Genomic DNA, 19982 nt, shown 5'->3' with positions numbered 1-19982 from the left:
ATGAGAGTTAGTATGAGAGTGGGTATAAGAGTAGGTATGAGAATGGGTATGAGAGTGGGCATAAGAGTACTTACGAGAGTGGGTATGAGAGTAGGCATGATAGTCCTTACAAGAGTAAGTATGAGAGTGGGTATGAGCGTAGGTATGAGAGTGGGTATGAGAGTACTTACGATAGTAAGTATGAGAGAGGGCATGATAGTACTTACGAGAGTACTTATGAGAGTGGGTATGAGAGTGGGCATGAGAGTACTTACGAGAGTGGGTATGAGAGTACTTACAAGAGTAAGTATGAGAGTGGGTATAAGAGTGGGTATAAGAGGGCATGAGAGTACTTATGAGAGTAAGTATGAGAATAAGTATGAGAGTGGGCATTAGAATGGGTATGAGAGAGGGCATGAGAGTACTTATGAGAGTGGGTATAAGAGTAGGAATGAGAGTGGGCATGAGAGTACTTACGAGAGTGGGTATAAGAGTAGGTATGAGAGTAGGCATGATAGTCCTTACAAGAATAAGTATGAGAGTGGGTATGAGCGTGGGTATGAGAGTACTTACGATAGTAAGTATGAGAGAGGGCATGAGAGTACTTATGAGAGTGGGTATGAGAGTGGGCATGAGAGTACTTACAAGAGTAAGTATGAGAGTAGGTATGAGAGTGGGCATGAAAACACTTACGAGAGTAAGTATGAGAGTGGGTATAAGAGTGGGTATGAGAGAGGGCATGATAGTACTTACGAGAGTAGGTATGAGAGTGGGTATGAGAGTAAATATAAGAGTGGGCATGAGAGTGGGTATGAGAGAGGGCATGAGAGTACTTACGAGAGTAGGTATGAGAGTGGGTATGAGAGTAAATATAAGAGTGGGTATGAGAGTGGGCATGAGAGTACTTACGAGAGTGGGTATCGGAGAGGGCATGAGAGTACTTACGAGAGTGGGTATAAGAGAGGGCATGAGAGTACTTACGAGAGTAGGTATGAGAGTAGGAATGAGAGAGGGCATGAGAGTACTTACGAGAGTAAGTATGAGAGTGGGTATAAGAGTGGGTATGAGAGAGGGCATGAGAGTACTTATGAGAGTTAGTATGAGAGTGGGTATGAGAGTACTTACAAGAGTAAGTATGAGAGTGGGTATAAGAGGGCATGAGAGTAATTATGAGAGTAAGTATGAGAATAAGTATGAGAGTGGGCATTAGAATGGGTATGAGAGATGGCATGAGAGTACTTATGAGAGTTAGTATGAGTGGGTATAAGAGTAGGTATGAGAGTGGGTATGAGAGTGGGCATGAGAGTACTTACGAGAGTGGGTATGAGAGTAGGCATGATAGTCCTTACAAGAGTAAGTATGAGAGTGGGTATGAGCGTAGGTATGAGAGTGGGTATGAGAGTACTTACGATAGTAAGTATGAGAGAGGGCATGAGAGTACTTACGAGAGTACTTACGAGAGTGGGTATGAGAGTACTTACGAGAGTGGGTATGAGAGTACTTACAAGAGTAAGTATGAGAGTGGGTATAAGAGTGGGTATAAGAGGGCATGAGAGTACTTATGAGAGTAAGTATGAGAATAAGTATGAGAGTGGGCATTAGAATGGGTATGAGAGAGGGCATGAGAGTACTTATGAGAGTTAGTATGAGAGTGGGTATAAGAGTAGGTATGAGAGTGGGCATGAGAGTACTTATGAGAGTGGGTATAAGAGTAGGTATGAGAGTAGGCATGATAGTCCTTACAAGAATAAGTATGAGAGTGGGTATGAGAGTACTTACGATAGTAAGTATGAGAGAGGGCATGAGAGTACTTACGAGAGTGGGTATGAGAGTGGGTATGATAGTGGGCATGAGAGTACTTACAAGAGTAAGTATGAGAGTAGGTATGAGAGTGGGCATGAAAACACTTACGAGAGTAAGTATGAGAGTGGGTATAAGAGTGGGTATAAGACTGGGTATGAGAGAGGGCATGATAGTACTTACGAGAGTAAGTATGAGAGTAACTATGAGAGTAACTATGAGAGTGGGCATGAGAGTACTTACGAGAGTAAGTATAAGAGTGGGTATTTACAAGAGTACTTACAAGAGTTAGTATGAGAGTGGGTATGATAGTAGGTATGTGAGTGGGTACGAGAGGGCATGAGAGTACTTATGAGAGTAAGTATGAGAGGGCATGAGTACTTACGAGAGTATGAGAGTGGGTATGAGAGTACTTACGAGATTTAGTATGAGAGTGGGTATGAGAGTGGGTATAAGTGGGCATGAGAGTACTTAGGAAAGTGGGTACAAGAGTGGGTATGAGAGAGGGCATGAGAGTACTTACGAGCATTAGTATGAGGGTGGTCATGAGAGTACTTACTAAAGTAAGTATGAGAGTGGGTATGAGAGTACTTACGAGCGTTAGTATGAGAGTAGGTATGAGAGTGGTCATGAGAGTACTTACTAGAGTAAGTATGAGAGTGGGTATGAGAGTACTTACGAGAGTTAGTATGAGAGTAAGTATGAGAGTGGGCATGTGAGTACTTACGAGAGTTAGTATGAGAGTCGGTATGAGAGTGGGCATGAGAGTACTTACTAGAGTAAGTATGAGAGTGGGCATGAGAGTACTTACTAGAGTAAGTATGAGAGTGGGTATGAGAGTACTTACGAGAGTTAGTATGAGAGTGGGTATGAGAGAGGGCATGAGAGTACTTACGAGAGTAAGTATGAGAGTAAGTATGAGAGTGGGCATGAGAGTACTTACGAGAGTTAGTATGAGAGTGGGTATGAGAGTGGGCATGAGAGTACTTACTAGAGTAAGTATGAGAGTGGGTATGAGAGAGGGCATGAAAGGAATTACAAGAGTAAGTATTAGAGTGGGTATGAGAGTACTTACGAGAGTTAGTATGAGAGTAAGTATGAGAGTGGGCATGTGAGTACTTACGAGAGTTAGTATGAGAGTCGGTATGAGAGTGGGCATGAGAGTACTTACTAGAGTAAGTATGAGAGTGGGCATGAGAGTACTTACTAGAGTAAGTATGAGAGTGGGTATGAGAGTACTTACGAGAGTTAGTATGAGAGTGGGTATGAGAGAGGGCATGAGAGTACTTACGAGAGTTAGTATGAGAGTAAGTATGAGAGTGGGCATGAGAGTACTTACGAGAGTTAGTATGAGAGTGGATATGAGAGTGGGCATGAGAGTACTTACTAGAGTAAGTATGAGAGTGGGTATGAGAGAGGGCATGAAAGGAATTACAAGAGTAAGTATTAGAGTGGGTATGAGAGTACTTATGAGAGTTAGTATGAGAGTGGGTATGAGAGTGGGTATGAGAGTAGGTATGAGAGAGGGCATGAGAGTACTTACAAGAGTAAGTATGAGAGTGGGTATAAGAGAGGGCATGAGAGTACTTACGAGAGTAAGTATGAGAGTGGGTATAAGAGAAGACATGAGAGTACTTACGAGAGTGGGTATGAGAGTAGGTATGAGAGGGCATGAGAGTACTTACAAGAGTAAGTATGAGAGTGGGTATAAGAGAGGGCATGAGAGTACTTACAAGAGTAAGAATGAGCGTGGGTATGAGAGTATTTACGAGAGTGGGTATGAGAGTACCTACGAGAGTGGGCATGAGAGTGGGCTCTTGCTATCAGTGATTTTGTACTATTTACAGCTGTTTGGAATAGGGTTAATCTACGATTACATTTATGTTTTGTTTATAGTTAAGCGACCAGATATGTGTTAGGGAGCCATTGTACTCAATTGCCATCTTTAAATGCTTTATGACCTAACAAGTATTTGCAACGTGGAAGGCAAAGCAATAGCACTACGTAATGTGTATAAAGACTTATCTCCTGATATGGCTTTTATCCTGTTTAGGAATAAGCTATAAAGAGTGATGGTGCTGTGTATTAAATTCAAATCTGAAAATAAAATGGGTAAAGAACTCACTAGTAGAGAATACACGTATAGCGCTTTAGAGTCAGACTTTTAGGGGGCAATTTATCAAGCTCCGTACGGATGATGCCTGAAGATTCGCCAGAAACAGAAGTTAGGAAGCTTCGGTCTAAAGACCGCTGCTCCATAACCTGTCTGCCTGCTCTGAGGCGGCGGACAGAAATCAACCCGATCGAATACGATCGGATTGATTGAAACCCCCTGTTAGCAGCCGATTGGTCGCGAATCTGCAGGGGGAGGCATTGCACCAGCACAAGAACTGCTGGTGCAATAATAAATGCTGACAGCGTATGCTGTCAGTATTTATCGATGTGCGGCGGATTGATATGGTACATCGTATCATGTCTGTCCACACTTTTATTTATCGATGTGCGGCGGATTGATATGGTACATCGTATCATGTCTGTCCACACTTTTATTTATCAATGTGCAGCGGATTGATATGGTACATCGTATCATGTCCGTGCACACTTTTATTTATTGATGTGCAGCGGATTGATATGGTACATCGTATCATGTCCGTGCACACTTTTATTTATCGATGTGTGGCGGATTGATATGGTACATCGTATCATGTCCGTGCACACTTTTATTTATCGATGTGCGGCGGATTGATATGGTACATCGTATCATGTCCGTGCACACTTTTATTTATCGATGTGCGGCGGATTGATATGGTACATCGTATCATGTCTGTCCACACTTTTATTTATCAATGTGCAGCGGATTGATATGGTACATCGTATCATGTCCGTGCACACTTTTATTTATTGATGTGCAGCGGATTGATATGGTACATCGTATCATGTCCGTGCACACTTTTATTTATCGATGTGTGGCGGATTGATATGGTACATCGTATCATGTCCGTGCACACTTTTATTTATCGATGTGCGGCGGATTGATATGGTACATCGTATCATGTCCGTGCACACTTTTATTTATCGATGTGCGGCGGATTGATATGGTACATCGTATCATGTCCGTCCACACTTTTATTTATCAATGTGCAGCGGATTGATATGGTACATCGTATCATGTCCGTGCACACTTTTATTTATTGATGTGTGGCGGATTGATATGGTACATCGTATCATGTCCGTGCACACTTTTATTTATTGATGTGCAGCGGATTGATATGGTACATCGTATCATGTCTGTGCACACTTTTATTTATCGATGTGCGGCGGATTGATATGGTACATCGTATCATGTCTGTGCACACTTTTATTTATCGATGTGCGGCGGATTGATATGGTACATCGTATCATGTCCGTGCACACTTTTATTTATCGATGTGCGGCAGATTGATATGGTACATCGTATCATGTCCGTCCACACTTTTATTTATCGATGTGCAGCGGATTGATATGGTACATCGTATCATGTCCATGCACACTTTTATTTATTGATGTGCGGCGGATTGATATGGTACATCGTATCATGTCTGTCCACACTTTTATTTATCGATGTGCGGCGGATTGATATGGTACATCGTATTATGTCCGTGCACACTTTTATTTATCGATGTGCGGCGGATTGATATGGTACATCGTATCATGTCCGTCCACACTTTTATTTATTGATGTGCGGCGGATTGATATGGTACATCGTATCATGTCCGTCCACACTTTTATTTATCGATGTGCGGCGGATTGATATGGTACATCGTATTATGTCCGTGCACACTTTTATTTATCGATGTGCAGCGGATTGATATGGTACATCGTATCATGTCCGTGCACACTTTTATTTATCGATGTGCGGCGGATTGATATGGTACATCGTATCATGTCCGTGCACACTTTTATTTATCGATGTGCGGCAGATTGATATGGTACATCGTATCATGTCCGTGCACACTTTTATTTATCGATGTGCGGCAGATTGATATGGTACATCGTATCATGTCCGTGCACACTTTTATTTATCGATGTGCGGCGGATTGATATGGTACATCGTATCATGTCCGTCCACACTTTTATTTATCGATGTGCAGCGGATTGATATGGTACATCGTATCATGTCCGTGCACACTTTTATTTATCGATGTGCAGCGGATTGATATGGTACATCGTATCATGTCCGTCCACACTTTTATTTATCGATGTGCGGCGGATTGATATGGTACATCGTATCATGTCCGTCCACACTTTTATTTATCGATGTGCAGCGGATTGATATGGTACATCGTATCATGTCCGTGCACACTTTAATAAATTTACCCCATAATGTCTTATTGCTGTATAAATTGTGTTAGGTATTGGCAACAGATAATCCCTAACGACAAATAAGGGAAAAGATCCAATAATAAAATGTAACGTTTAATGAGTTAACCTAAAATATAAGGGACAAACTATTAAAAGCACACATTTGTGTATAGCCCTGCATGTGCTTATATTCACATACAGTGTATTTGTGCTTATATTCACATACAATGTATTTGTGCTTATATTCACATACAATGGATTTGTGCTTACATTCACATACAGTGTATTTGTGCTTATATTCACATACAATGTATTTGTGCTTATATTCACATACAATGGATTTGTGCTTACATTCACATACAGTGTATTTGTGCTTATATTCACATACAGTGTATTTGTGCTTATATTCACATACAATGTATTTGTGCTTATATTCACATACAATGGATTTGTGCTTACATTCACATACAGTGTATTTGTGCTTATATTCACATACAATGTATTTGTGCTTATATTCACATACAATGTATTTGTGCTTATATTCACATACAATGGATTTGTGCTTACATTCACATACAATGTATTTGTGCTTATATTCACATATAATGTATTTGTGCTTATATTCACATACAATGGATTTGTGCTTACATTCACATACAGTGTATTTGTGCTTATATTCACATACAGTGTATTTGTGCTTATATTCACATACAGTGTATTTGTGCTTACATTCACATACAGTGTATTTGTGCTTATATTCACATACAGTGGATTTGTGCTTATATTCACATACAGTGGATTTGTGCTTATATTCACAGTGGATTTGTGCTTATATTCACATACAGTGGATTTGTGCTTATATTCACATATAATGGATTTGTGCTTACATTCACATATAATGGATTTGTGCTTACATTCACATACAGTGAATTTGTGCTTATATTCACATACAGTGTATTTGTGCTTATATTCACATACAGTGTATTTGTGCTTACATTCACATACAGTGTATTTGTGCTTATATTCACATACAGTGGATTTATGCTTATATTCACATATAATGTATTTGTGCTTATATTCACATACAGTGTATTTGTGCTTATATTCACATACAGTGTATTTGTGCTTATATTCACATACAGTGTATTTGTGCTTACATTCACATACAGTGTATTTGTGCTTATATTCACATACAGTGTATTTGTGCTTATATTCACATACAGTGTATTTGTGCTTATATTCACATACAGTGGATTTGTGCTTACATTCACATACAGTGTATTTGTGCTTATATTCACATACAGTGTATTTGTGCTTATATTCACATACAGTGGATTTGTGCTTACATTCACATACAGTGTATTTGTGCTTATATTCACATACAGTGGATTTGTGCTTATATTCACATACAGTGTATTTGTGCTTATATTCACATACAGTGGATTTGTGCTTACATTCACATACAGTGTATTTGTGCTTATATTCACATACAGTGTATTTGTGCTTATATTCACATACAGTGGATTTGTGCTTACATTCACATACAGTGTATTTGTGCTTATATTCACATACAATGGATTTGTGCTTATATTCACATACAGTGGATTTGTGCTTATATTCACATATAATGGATTTGTGCTTATATTCACATACAATGGATTTGTGCTTATATTCACATACAGTGGATTTGTGCTTACATTCACATATAATGGATTTGTGCTTACATTCACATATAATGGATTTGTGCTTACATTCACATACAGTGGATTTGTGCTTATATTCACATACAGTGTATTTGTGCTTATATTCACATACAGTGTATTTGTGCTTACATTCACATACAGTGTATTTGTGCTTATATTCACATACAGTGGATTTGTGCTTACATTCACATACAGTGTATTTGTGCTTATATTCACATACAATGTATTTGTGCTTATATTCACATACAGTGTATTTGTGCTTATATTCACATACAGTGGATTTGTGCTTACATTCACATACAGTGTATTTGTGCTTACATTCACATACAGTGTATTTGTGCTTATATTCACATACAGTGGATTTGTGCTTATATTCACATACAGTGTATTTGTGCTTATATTCACATACAGTGGATTTGTGCTTATATTCACATACAGTGTATTTGTGCTTATATTCACATACAATGTATTTGTGCTTATATTCACATACAGTGGATTTGTGCTTACATTCACATACAGTGTATTTGTGCTTATATTCACATACAATGGATTTGTGCTTACATTCACATACAGTGGATTTGTGCTTCTATGCCACTGTTTACAAGGAGAATAAATGTGATTACTATCAGAATGTGCAGTATCTTGGGCTCAGTGTATGTGACTTACACTTTCTACAGGTGATACAATATGAGAACGTTACATCAGTTGGGGTTTGGATAGTAGCACAATTTGGCAGTACTGCTCACTATGTCATTACTCAATACGTTATCAGGTTGTTCAGGAGATCCTGTGCATAACAATAATAGAGAAAGCTGATATTATTTACTGGTGGTAATAGGAAATAAACAGCAGAGGCTACCAAGTGATGAGTAGTGACCCATATGATAAGAGTACTGCCTGCGTGTAGCAAGTTTAGAAGATGCTACTGGCAGCTATTAAGTAGAACAGTTTTGCCTAAAATATAGCTGTGTTTGACTGACAAAAAGAAACTTTCCAGTATTAAGATTGCTGTTAATAGAACGCTAGTAATGGCTGTACCATGCGTAGTCAGGTTAGTAAAAATGAGTAATACAGATTACAAAGCGTGTATTTTACTAACATCTGAGAGTAATAGCAGGCATGTAGTTTGCAACCATTCTCTTACATTAGCTGACAAATGTGTAACAAGTAAGTAACAAATGAACAAGGGTAATATATTCATGAGTAGATACTTCCGGACTGAGTTAAAGTGAAAGTAAATCCTAGCGTTTTACAAAAGCTAGGATTGACTTTTGAAACAAATAAAGGGGACTTTCATTCGTGAAGTATAAGTTTTAGGAGGTAAATCCGGCTCCCATGGGCGCCAAGCCGGATTTACCGCATGGCTATTGGCTAAGAGGTGAAAACATCACCTCCATAGCAAAAAGAATTTTAAGTCGTGGGCTGCTGTAGCAGCTGAAAATGGAGATCAGTTAAGACAAATAAAGGAGCTTTCTACAGTAAATGAAGTATCTTATAGTTCATGAATGAAAGTGCCCTTTATTTGTTTCAAAAGTCAATCCTAGCGATTGTAAAATATACGAAATATCCGTATTCACTTTGCTATAATAATTACTATCCGAGAATTTGACTCACTTTAAAGGGACAGTACACACCAATTTTCATATAACTGCATGTAATAGACACTACTATAAAGAATAAGATGCACAGATACTGATATAAAAATCCAGTATAAAACTGTTTAAAAATTTACTTAGAAGCTCTCAGTTTAGCTCTGTTAAAAAGGTAGCTGGAAAGCCCACTGCAAGTGGCAAATAAGACACTCCCCTCCCCCTTCTTTTGCATATGAAAAGACCCTTTACAAAAAAATCAGGAGAAAGCTGGAGAAGGTATCTGATGGTATTCTCATAAAACTTTGGGGCTTGGTTAGGAGTCTGAAAAGCAGAGCAATGTTATTTAAAAATAAGCAAAACTATACATTTAAAAAAAAACAAAAAAAGGAAATGTATTCTTACCTGTTAAATTTGTTTCTTTTACGATACGATGAGTCCACGGATTTCATCCTTACTTGTGGGATATCGCCTCCTGGTCAGCAGGAGGAGGCAAAGAGCACCACAGCAGATCTGTATATATAGCTCCTCCCTTCCCTCCCACTCCAGTCATTCGACCGAAGTTAGGAAGAAAAAGGAAAAGCCAAGGTGCAGAGGTGACTGAAGTTTAATAAAATTAAAGACCTGTCTTAGAAAAACAAGGTGGGCCGTGGACTCATCGTATCGTAAAATAAACAAATTTATCAGGTAAGAATAAATTTCCTTTTCCTTTACAAGATATGATGAGTCCACGGATTTCATCCTTACTTGTGGGATACAATACCAAAGCTATAGTACACGGATGAAAGGGTAGGGACAAGACAGGGAACCTAAACGGAAGGCACCACTGCTTGAAGAACTTTCCTACCAAAAACAGCCTCAGACGAGGCAAAAGTATTGAATTTGTAAAATTTGGAAAAAGTGTGAAGAGACGACCAAGTTGCAGCTTTGCAAATCTGTTCAACAGAAGCATCATGTTTGAATGCCCATGAGGAAGCCACAGCCCTAGTGGAATGAGCCGTAATTATTTCAGGAGGCTGCTGTCCAGCAGTCTCATATGCAAAACGGATGACACTCTTCAGCCAAAAGGAAAGAGAGGTAGCCGTAGCTTTCTGACCCCTACGTTTCCCCGAAAAAACAACACAAACAAGGAAGACGATTGACGAAAATCCTTAGTCGCCTGTAAGTAGAACTTCAAGGCACGGACCACGTCCAAATTATGTAACAGACGCTCCTTCTTAGAAGAAAGATTAGGACACAGGGAAGGAACAACAATTTCCTGATTAATATTCTTGTTAGAAACAACCTTAGGAAGAAAACCAGGTTTGTACGTAACACCACCTTATCCGCATGGAAAATAAGATAAGGAGAATGACATTGTAATGCCGAAAGCTCAGAAACTCTGCGAGCAGAAGAAATAGCAACCAAAAATAAAACCTTTCAATAATACAAAAGAAAAAAAGATACCTCACAACAGCACTCTTTGTCTAATAAAGAAATATTTAATTGATATAGTAAATTGTCCTATACCAAACCTACTGTGCACAGTTTACAATAATCTAATATACCCAGTGGCAATAGAACAATAAACATCATCCATATTGGATGCACACAATAATAAAATAAAGGAAGAAATCTAACATTTGAAATAAATGCACTTATTTAAATATATCTGCGCTTGCAGAGCTGAAAAAGGCACAGTTCATACTGAAATAGTTAAGGTACTTATCGTTCAGTGTCCTGGGTGGTGTAAGCAGGTAGCCATGACACAGAATGATCCACAAAAGGAGAGGTTTAACTTTTCAATCTCCCAGAATCCTGTTATAGCTTGCAACTGCAGGAACTGTGATAAAAGATGACCACCATACTTCAGTAAACTACACGTAAGGGATTTTGGAAGGCCGCTACAGTCACATCACACGGCTAAACGACAGGTAAGTCCAGCATACAAAAAGCCGTGAAGACCGATATCCGGTAAGTTATCCTTCTACACTAACATTGTGTTGTAGTGAGCCAGATGTAAGTGATTGTGGAAGGAACACTGCCGTCATACCTCACGGCCGGAAACCAGGTGATGCAGGTGAATCCGTTTCACAAAAAGCTGCAATGTCAGAGTGCTGATCTTTTCCGCCTTCTACCCTTACATGTGTGCCCAAGCTGGTAATCCAAAAAGTGCTGAATAAAGCTATCCACTTGTCAGGAAATCAAGTGAGAGTTTCTCCTCAAAATACGCAAAATGCCGACGTACGTTTCACCAATGATTTGGCTTCATCCGGGCCAAACAACCTTAGGAAGAAAACCAGGTTTGGTACGTAACACCACCTTATCCGCATGGAAAATAAGATAAGGAGAATGACATTGTAATGCCGAAAGCTCAGAAACTCTGCGAGCAGAAGAAATAGCAACCAAAAATAAAACCTTCCAAGATAACAACTTAATATCTATGGAATACATAGGTTCAAACGGAACCCCTTGAAGAACATTAAGAACTAAATTCAAACTCCAAGGAGGAGCAATTGGTCTAAACACAAGCCTGATTCTAGTCAGAGCCTGACAAAAAGACTGAACATCTGAAACATCTGCCAGACGCTTGCTTAGCAAAATAGACAAAGCGGAAATCTGTCCCTTTAAGGAACTTGTTGACAAGCCTTTCTCCAATCCTTCTTGGAGAAAAGACAAAATCCTGGGAATCCGAACCCTACTCCAAGAGTAGTTCTTGGATTTGCACCAATAAAGATATTTACGCCATATCTTATGGTAAATCTTTCTAGTAACAGGCTTACATGCCTGAATCAAGGTATCAATGACTGAATCAGAGAATCCTCACTTAGATAAAATCAAGCGATCAATCTCCAAGCAGTTAGCTGCAGAGAAACTAGATTCGGATGATGAAAGGGTCCCTGAATGAGAAAGTCTTTCCTCAATGGAAGCTTCCACGGTGGCTGAGATGACATGTCCACCAGGTCGACATACCAAGTCCTGCGATGCCACGCAGGAGCGATGAGGATCACCAAAGCCATCTCCTGTTTGATTCGAGCAATCACCCGAGGAAGGAGAGCAAACGGAGGGAACACATAAGCTAGGTAAATTGACAGTAAAGAGAACGGATGTAAATCCTGCGCAGAAGACAGATGGGGGGAAAGGGATTGGGAATACCTCTAGCTCTCCTCAACGGGTTCCCTAGTGTACCCGATGTAAACAGAAAACGATAGGGGGTGGAGGTGAGCGCCAAAGTAGGCTGAGGAAGGGGAGAGGGGGACAATTGTTGCCCACAATGTGGGTTCTCCTACTAGTAGTTGTGAAGTGAATGTACAAAATATATATAAAATATATATAAAATGCTAAAATGGGTATATAGGTTAAAAATGTATATCAATATTTATTCCACACAATCGGTTAAAAATGTCGGTGATCTTCTAAAAATACAGTCCAAAAATAATACACATTCATAAACAATCATGGATCCATGTTACAATAACGAAATAGTGAAAATGACATAAAATCAGAAAAAATAAAAATAAAAATAAAAGTAAAAATGACCTGGTGCACCTAAAAATGTTTGACAATGAATGACCTGATAGGCCAAGTATCTTATTATGGGTGGTTCTCTATGGTACAGTCCGGATATTGATGAGTGTTCTTATAATTGTATTTATCCAAACAGGTAATAGTGTGACAAAAAGAAAAGTGTCTATATTTTATATCCAATTCTGAGAAATTCCAAAATAGTGTGTATCCTGTGATTAAAAAATAAAAATAAAAATACAAACTTAAAAATGTGAAAGCAATGTGATCATTGGATGTCAAAAAAGTGGAAAAAGTTAGAAAAAATGTGGAGAAAATGTAAGTAACTTCGCAAGAAATGTGGAAATCCTCAAATAGGTGAAGCAAAAAAATTAGTCTTTCAAAAGTTAATCAATAAGTGTCCAAAATGATATAGTGGATTCTGTGCAGTGAAGTTGTCGCCCAGTTGGATACAATAAAACAAAATAAAACTGTGCAAAAACTCAAATCAGTCGACGCGTTTCGGCCATGTACTCCTGGCCTTTATCAAGACTTGATAAAAATACCTTTGTGAAGATTCTGGGTGCTGTGGCCAGACCGAAAGAAAGAGCCAAAAACTGAAAATGTTTGTCCAGAATGGCAAAACAGAGAAACTTGTGATGATCTTTGTGGATAGGGACATGTAGATATGCATCCTTTAGATCCACGGTAGTCATAAATTGACCTTCCTGGATCAATGGAAGAATGGTACGAATAGTTTCCATCTTGAAAGATGGAACCCTGAGAAACTTGTTTAGACTTTTGAGATCTAAAACGGGACGGAATGTTCCCTCCTTTTTGGGAACTACACACAGATTTGAATAAAACCCCTGTCCCTGTTCCTGAGTCGGAACGGGACATATTACTCCCATGGAAAAGAGATCTCCTACACAACATAAGAACGCCTCTTTTAGAAATCTCCCTCTGGGGGGAGAGTTTCTGAACTCCAACTGATACCCCTGAGACACAATTTCTAGTGTCCAGGGATCCTGAACATCTCTTATCCAAGTCTGGACAAAGAGAGAAAGTCTGCCCCCTACTAGATCCGGTCCCGGATTGGGAACCGACCCTTCATGCTGACTTGGTAGCAGCAGCTGGTTTCTTGGATTGTTTACCATTGTTCCAAGACTGGTTGGGTTTCTAAGTGGACTTGTTTTGTGAATAATTCCCTTCCTGTTTAGCGGAAGAGGAAAAGGGAACTCCTTTGAATTTCGAAAGGAACGAAAATTACTCTGTCAACCTCTTTATAATGTAAAGCCCTCTGAACACAGGAAGGGCAAAAAGGAACAGGAGGTTCCACAGGGGCATTCAAGCACATAGCACATGGGACAGTTTGAATTACATCTGAATCCATTATGTAACAGAAAAAACAGAAGCACCAACTTGTCTCTATAAAACAAAAATAAAAAGCTCTATTTTTTTTCTTCTTTTTTTTTATAAGCTTTAAAAACTGCCCAAATAATGACTCCAGAAGATATGGAAAAAGTTAGCTATGGCAAACTACAATAACAGTGAAAACTTCAGACACCGGCACCTCGCCTCAGCAGAGCTGCTGAGGCGAGGTGCCGGTGTCTGAAGTTTTCACTGTTATACCTACCTGCCCCTTCAATCGATCAACAGTCAGTCCGCCACTAAAGTCGGCTCCGGATCAGCACAACGACACTGCAAACCGCTTGCTTCTAACCCATGCGGTTGCAGCGTTTCACTATTACCATGCAAGACACCGGGACTTCCGGAAATGAGAGCCGCGCAGCAAAACTACAACCCCAGTGCGCCAAGGAAGCCCCGCCTATCATGGGTGTGATTAAAGCCCATAGCAAGTAGTGATACGGCCATATTGTCAGACCGGGCCAGAATTGCAATAAAGCCCATGCGGTCATGACGGCGCCATAATAGGAAACACGTAAACAAGGTCTGAAACGTAAACTGGATGGTTCCGGTAATAAAGAGACACAAAACATCCCCAGCGTCAGCCAAATAACCCCCTTGCCATACAAACACTTAACATAAGCCCAATAAAGGTGTTATCTTAAACACGTAGCTTAACCCCTTAATGACCACAGCACTTTTCCATTTTCTGTCCGTTTGGGACCAAGGCTATTTTTACATTTCTGCAGTGTTTGTGTTTAGCTGTAATTTTCCTCTTACTCATTTACTGTACCTACACATATTATATATCGTTTTTCTCGCCATTAAATGGACTTTCTAAAGATACCATTATTTTCATCATATCTTATAATTTACTATAAAATTTTTTATAAAATATGAGGAAAAAATAGAAAAAAAACACACTTTTTCTAACTTTGACCCCCAAAATCTGTTACACATCTACAACCACCAAAAAACACCCATGCTAAATAGTTTCTAAATTTTGTCCTGAGTTTAGAAATACCCAATGTTTACAAGTTCTTTGCTTTTTTTGTAAACTATAGGGCCATAAATACAAGTAGCACTTTGCTATTTCCAAACCATTTCTTTTCAAAATTAGCGATAGTTACATTAGAGCACTGATATCTTTCAGGAATCTCTGAATATCCATTGACATGTATATATTTTTTTTTAGTAGACATCCCAAAGTATTGATCTAGGCCCGTTTTGGTATATTTCATGCCACCATTTCACCGTCAAATGCAATCAAATACAAAAAAATCATTCACTTTTCACAAATTTTTTCACAAACGTTTGGTTTCTAACTTAGATTTTTTACAAACAGCTTGTGCAATTATGGCATAAATGGTTGTAAATTCTTCTCTGGGATCCCCTTTGTTCAGAAATAGCAGACATATATGACTTTGGTGTTGCTTTTTGGTAATTAGAAGGCCGCTAAATGCCACTGCGCACCACACGTGTATTATGCCCAGCAGTGAAGGGGTTAATTAGGGAGCATGTAGGGAGCTTTTTGGGGTAGTTTTAGCTTTAGTGTAGTGTAGTAGACAACCCCAAGTATTGATCTAGGTCAATTTTGGTATATTTCATGCCACCATTTCACCGCCAAATGCGATCAAATTAAAAAAAACGTTAATTTTTTCTCAATTTTAAGTTTCTCACTGAAATTATTTATAAACAGCTTCTGCAATTATGGCACAAATGGTTGTAAATGCTTCTCTGGGATCCCCTTTGTTCAGAAATAGCAGACATATATGGCTTTGGCATTGCTTTTTGGTAATTAGAAGGCCTCTAAATGCCGCTTCGCATCACACGTGTATTATGGCTAGCAGTGAAGGGGTTAATTATGTAGCTTGTAGGGAGCTTGCAGGGTTAATTTTAGCTTTAGTGTAGAGCTCAGCCTCCCACCTGAAACATCAGACCCCCTGATCCCTCCCAAACAGCTCTCTTCCCTCCCCCACCCCACAATTGTCCCCGCCATCTTAAGTACTGGCAGAAACTCTGCCAGTACTAAAATAAAAGGTATTTGGCCCTTTTTTTTTAAAAAAAAAAAAAAAAGCATATTTATATATGCTGATGTGTAGTATCCCCCCTTAGACCCCAACCTCACTGATCCCCCACCAAACTGCTCTCTAACCCTTCCCCTCTGCAATAATGGGCGCCATCTTGGGTACTGGCAGCTGTCTGCCAGTACCCAGTTTTATAACAAAAAAAAATTCCCTTTTCTGTAGTGTAGCTTCCCCCCCCCCCACCGAGACCAACCCCCAACCCCTTCCAGCTCCCTTAGATGATATTTTACATTAATTGTGTTTTTAATTTTTAACCTTTTTTTTCTGTAGTGTAGCGGTTCCCACCCGCTCCCGCCCCGTGCACGCGCGCGCTCCCGTGCGCGCCCCGTAGCTCCCGCCCCCGATCCCGCCCCCCTCCACTCCACACTGAGCACCGATGGCCGCCCACCCGCCTCCCACGTAAGCTCCCACCCACCAACGATACCGGCCACCGATGTACGGTGCAGAGAGGGCCACAGAGTGGCTCTCTCTGCATCGGATGGCCAAGGGGGGTTATTGCAGGATGCCTCCATATCGAGGCATCACTGCAATAACCGGAAAGCAGCTGGAAGCGAGCAGGATCGCTTCCAGCTGCTATCCAGACCAAGGACGTACACCACACGTCCTCGGTCATTAACTGTCTTTTTTTTGAGGACGTGTGGCGTACGTCCTTGGTCGTTAAGGGAGAATAAACATTGTAGTGGAGAGAACCCACAGGCTATGGACAAGGAGTCCTGTTAGAGTCCATGATCTGTCCAGCAAAATATAAGTGTACAGCCATGTCTGAGATCTTTTATCCACAGAAAAAGAAAGACTGCACTTACCTCAATGCTGCATAACAGCATGAAGACGTCCCACAGTGTCAAGAGGTCTTCTCCCTCCAGCAATCCTGTGGAAACAGAAGGACCTTAGTTACTATATGCGAAGACCATATTCCAGAAGGGCAGCACAAGTATGGGAGGCGCAGTGAGGCAAAAACCACACCAGTTTCCATTGCCTTAAAGCCACCTGTAGCTCTACTCTAGAGGCTGACAAGGATTACGGCTACACCCTATAGTAAAATAGCACACTTTGGCACCATTTTAAAAATAATAAACTCTTGATTGAAGAATCTAAACTAACCCCTCACTTTACCTCTTCTTATCACTAACACAGGCAAAGAGAATGACTGGGGTGGGAGGGAAGGGAGGAGCTATATATACAGCTCTGCTGTGGTGCTCTTTGCCTCCTCCTGCTGACCAGGAGGCGATATCCCACAAGTAAGGATGGACGTGGACTCGTATCTTGTAAAAGAAAAAACTTTATGGGCTATATAAATAGATTATCTACAAAACAATGAGTTTATGCAAAGAAACAATGAGTGAATAAGTTCCCTTTAAGCTCTGGTTACCTAATATGCTAATGTAAAAGTTCTCACAGTATCTCCTTGTTTTTAAGTTAGCTTTCGAGTAAGCTAGAAATTGTGCATTTACCGTTTTGTGGCATGTGCAGAAATATACTAAGTGGCCATTAAAAAGCAGGAGACATTATATGTCTATGACTCTAGAGTGCTATACGTGTATTCTCTACTAGTGGGTTCTTTACCCATTTTGTTTTCAAAATGTATTTGCAAAGCTCCGAGCTCAGTTCCTAGGGGCGAGCATCAGCTGCTAATGCGTTAGCAAGTACAATGTAATGACACATACAGCAGGCTCTTATGTTTTTTGTAGCATCAGCTGAGGGTCTCCGGACTATCTCTGGGCTATATCTTCCTGAGGTGCTCACTAGCAAATACCCACAGTATTATGTGTATTTGTAGTGTGCCAAGCGTCTGCTTCCTCAGATACAGCATCTGTCACACAATTCATCTAGATTGCAAAGGATGGCATTTAATAACTGTACTATCAAGTCACAAAGAAACAAGCAGCTTTGTGGTTGAGTCATTAATAGCTTATGTCACAAGTGCCACCCTCTCTGTCAGTAAGCCACAGCAGCTACAACTGGCACCTTTATGGGGGCATTAGATGTGCTTGTTTTTCGAAATAAATCAAATAAGCACTTTCTGCAATTAACTTCTGTTTGTGAAACTCAAACACCAATAGATACGCGGCCTGCTGTGTCCTCAGTGAGCCATTAATCAGTATGTCACCGGCTGTCACTGAACGTGATCCCATAACTAACAGCATCGCTAATCTGTAGAACTGAATATACAACTAAATTAACAAAGTGCCCAGCTACAGATGCAGTGAGCCCTGGGCACACGAGTCGCACGGATGACCTACAAAACTGCATAACTCTTTGCTTAATTAAAAAGGGATTAGTGAAATGATTCAGCTGGCTCAGCCCCAAGATAAAGGATTTTCCTTCGCCCAGTTACTGATCACACTGAGGGGCCCACAAGCTGCACTATATCATTACAGTTACTGATCACACTGAGGGGCCCACAAGCTGCACTATATCATTACAGTTACTGATCACACTGAGGGGCCCACAAGCTGCACTATATCATTACAGTTACTGATCACACTGAGGGGCCCACAAGCTGCACTATATCATTACAGTTACTGATCACACTGAGGGACCCACAAGCTGCACTATATCATTACAGTTACTGATCACACTGAGGGGCCCACAAGCTGCACTATATCATTACAGTTACTGATCACACTGAGGGGCCACAAGCTGCACTATATCATTACAGTTACTGATCACACTGAGGGCCACAAGCTGCACTATATCATTACAGTTACTGATCACACTGAGGGGCCCACAAGCTGCACTATATCATTACAGTTACTGATCACACTGAGAGACCCACAAGCTGCACTATATCATTACAGTTACTGATCACACTGAGGTGCCCACAAGCTGCACTATATCATTACAGTTACTGATCACACTGAGAGGCCCACAAGCTGCACTATATCATTACAGTTACTGATCACACTGAGGAGACCACAAGCTGCACTATATCATTACAGTTACTGATCACACTGAGAGACCCACAAGCTGCACTATATCATTACAGTTACTGATCACACTGAGAGACCCACAAGCTGCACTATATCATTACAGTTACTGATCACACTGAGGAGACCCACAAGCTGCACTATATCATTACAGTTACTGATCACACTGAGGGCCCACAAGCTGCACTATATCATTACAGTTACTGATCACACTGAGGGGCCCACAAGCTGCACTATATCATTACAGTTACTGATCACACTGAGGGGCCCACAAGCTGCACTATATCATTACAGTTACTGATCACACTGAGGGGCCCACAAGCTGCACTATATCATTACAGTTACTGATCACACTGAGGGGACCACAAGCTGCACTATATCATTACAGTTACTGATCACACTGAGGGGCCCACAAGCTGCACTATATCATTACAGTTACTGATCACACTGAGGGACCCACAAGCTGCACTATATCATTACAGTTACTGATCACACTGAGGGGCCACAAGCTGCACTATATCATTACAGTTACTGATCACACTGAGGGACCACAAGCTGCACTATATCATTACAGTTACTGATCACACTGAGGGGCCCACAAGCTGCACTATATCATTACAGTTACTGATCACACTGAGAGACCCACAAGCTGCACTATATCATTGA

General features: G+C 40.3%; 1 protein-coding gene across 1 annotated transcript in view; it reads left to right on the top strand.

The window, feature by feature from the left end:
• Positions 1 to 1160: 1160 nt before the first annotated feature.
• Positions 1161 to 19982, top strand: part of LOC128640601 (serine-rich adhesin for platelets-like) — a 40218-nt gene continuing 21396 nt past the window's right edge. The window contains exons 1-2 of the mRNA XM_053693070.1: positions 1161 to 1468; positions 1647 to 2026. Coding sequence (XP_053549045.1) covers positions 1161 to 1468; positions 1647 to 2026 — 688 coding nt within the window. The remainder of the gene's footprint in view (positions 1469 to 1646; positions 2027 to 19982) is intronic.

Source organism: Bombina bombina, chromosome 9 (assembly GCF_027579735.1).
Source record: "Bombina bombina isolate aBomBom1 chromosome 9, aBomBom1.pri, whole genome shotgun sequence".
Lineage (NCBI taxonomy): Eukaryota > Metazoa > Chordata > Amphibia > Anura > Bombinatoridae > Bombina > Bombina bombina.
The sequence above is the reverse complement of the archived record's forward strand: the minus strand, read 5'-3'. Positions and strand labels throughout refer to the sequence as shown.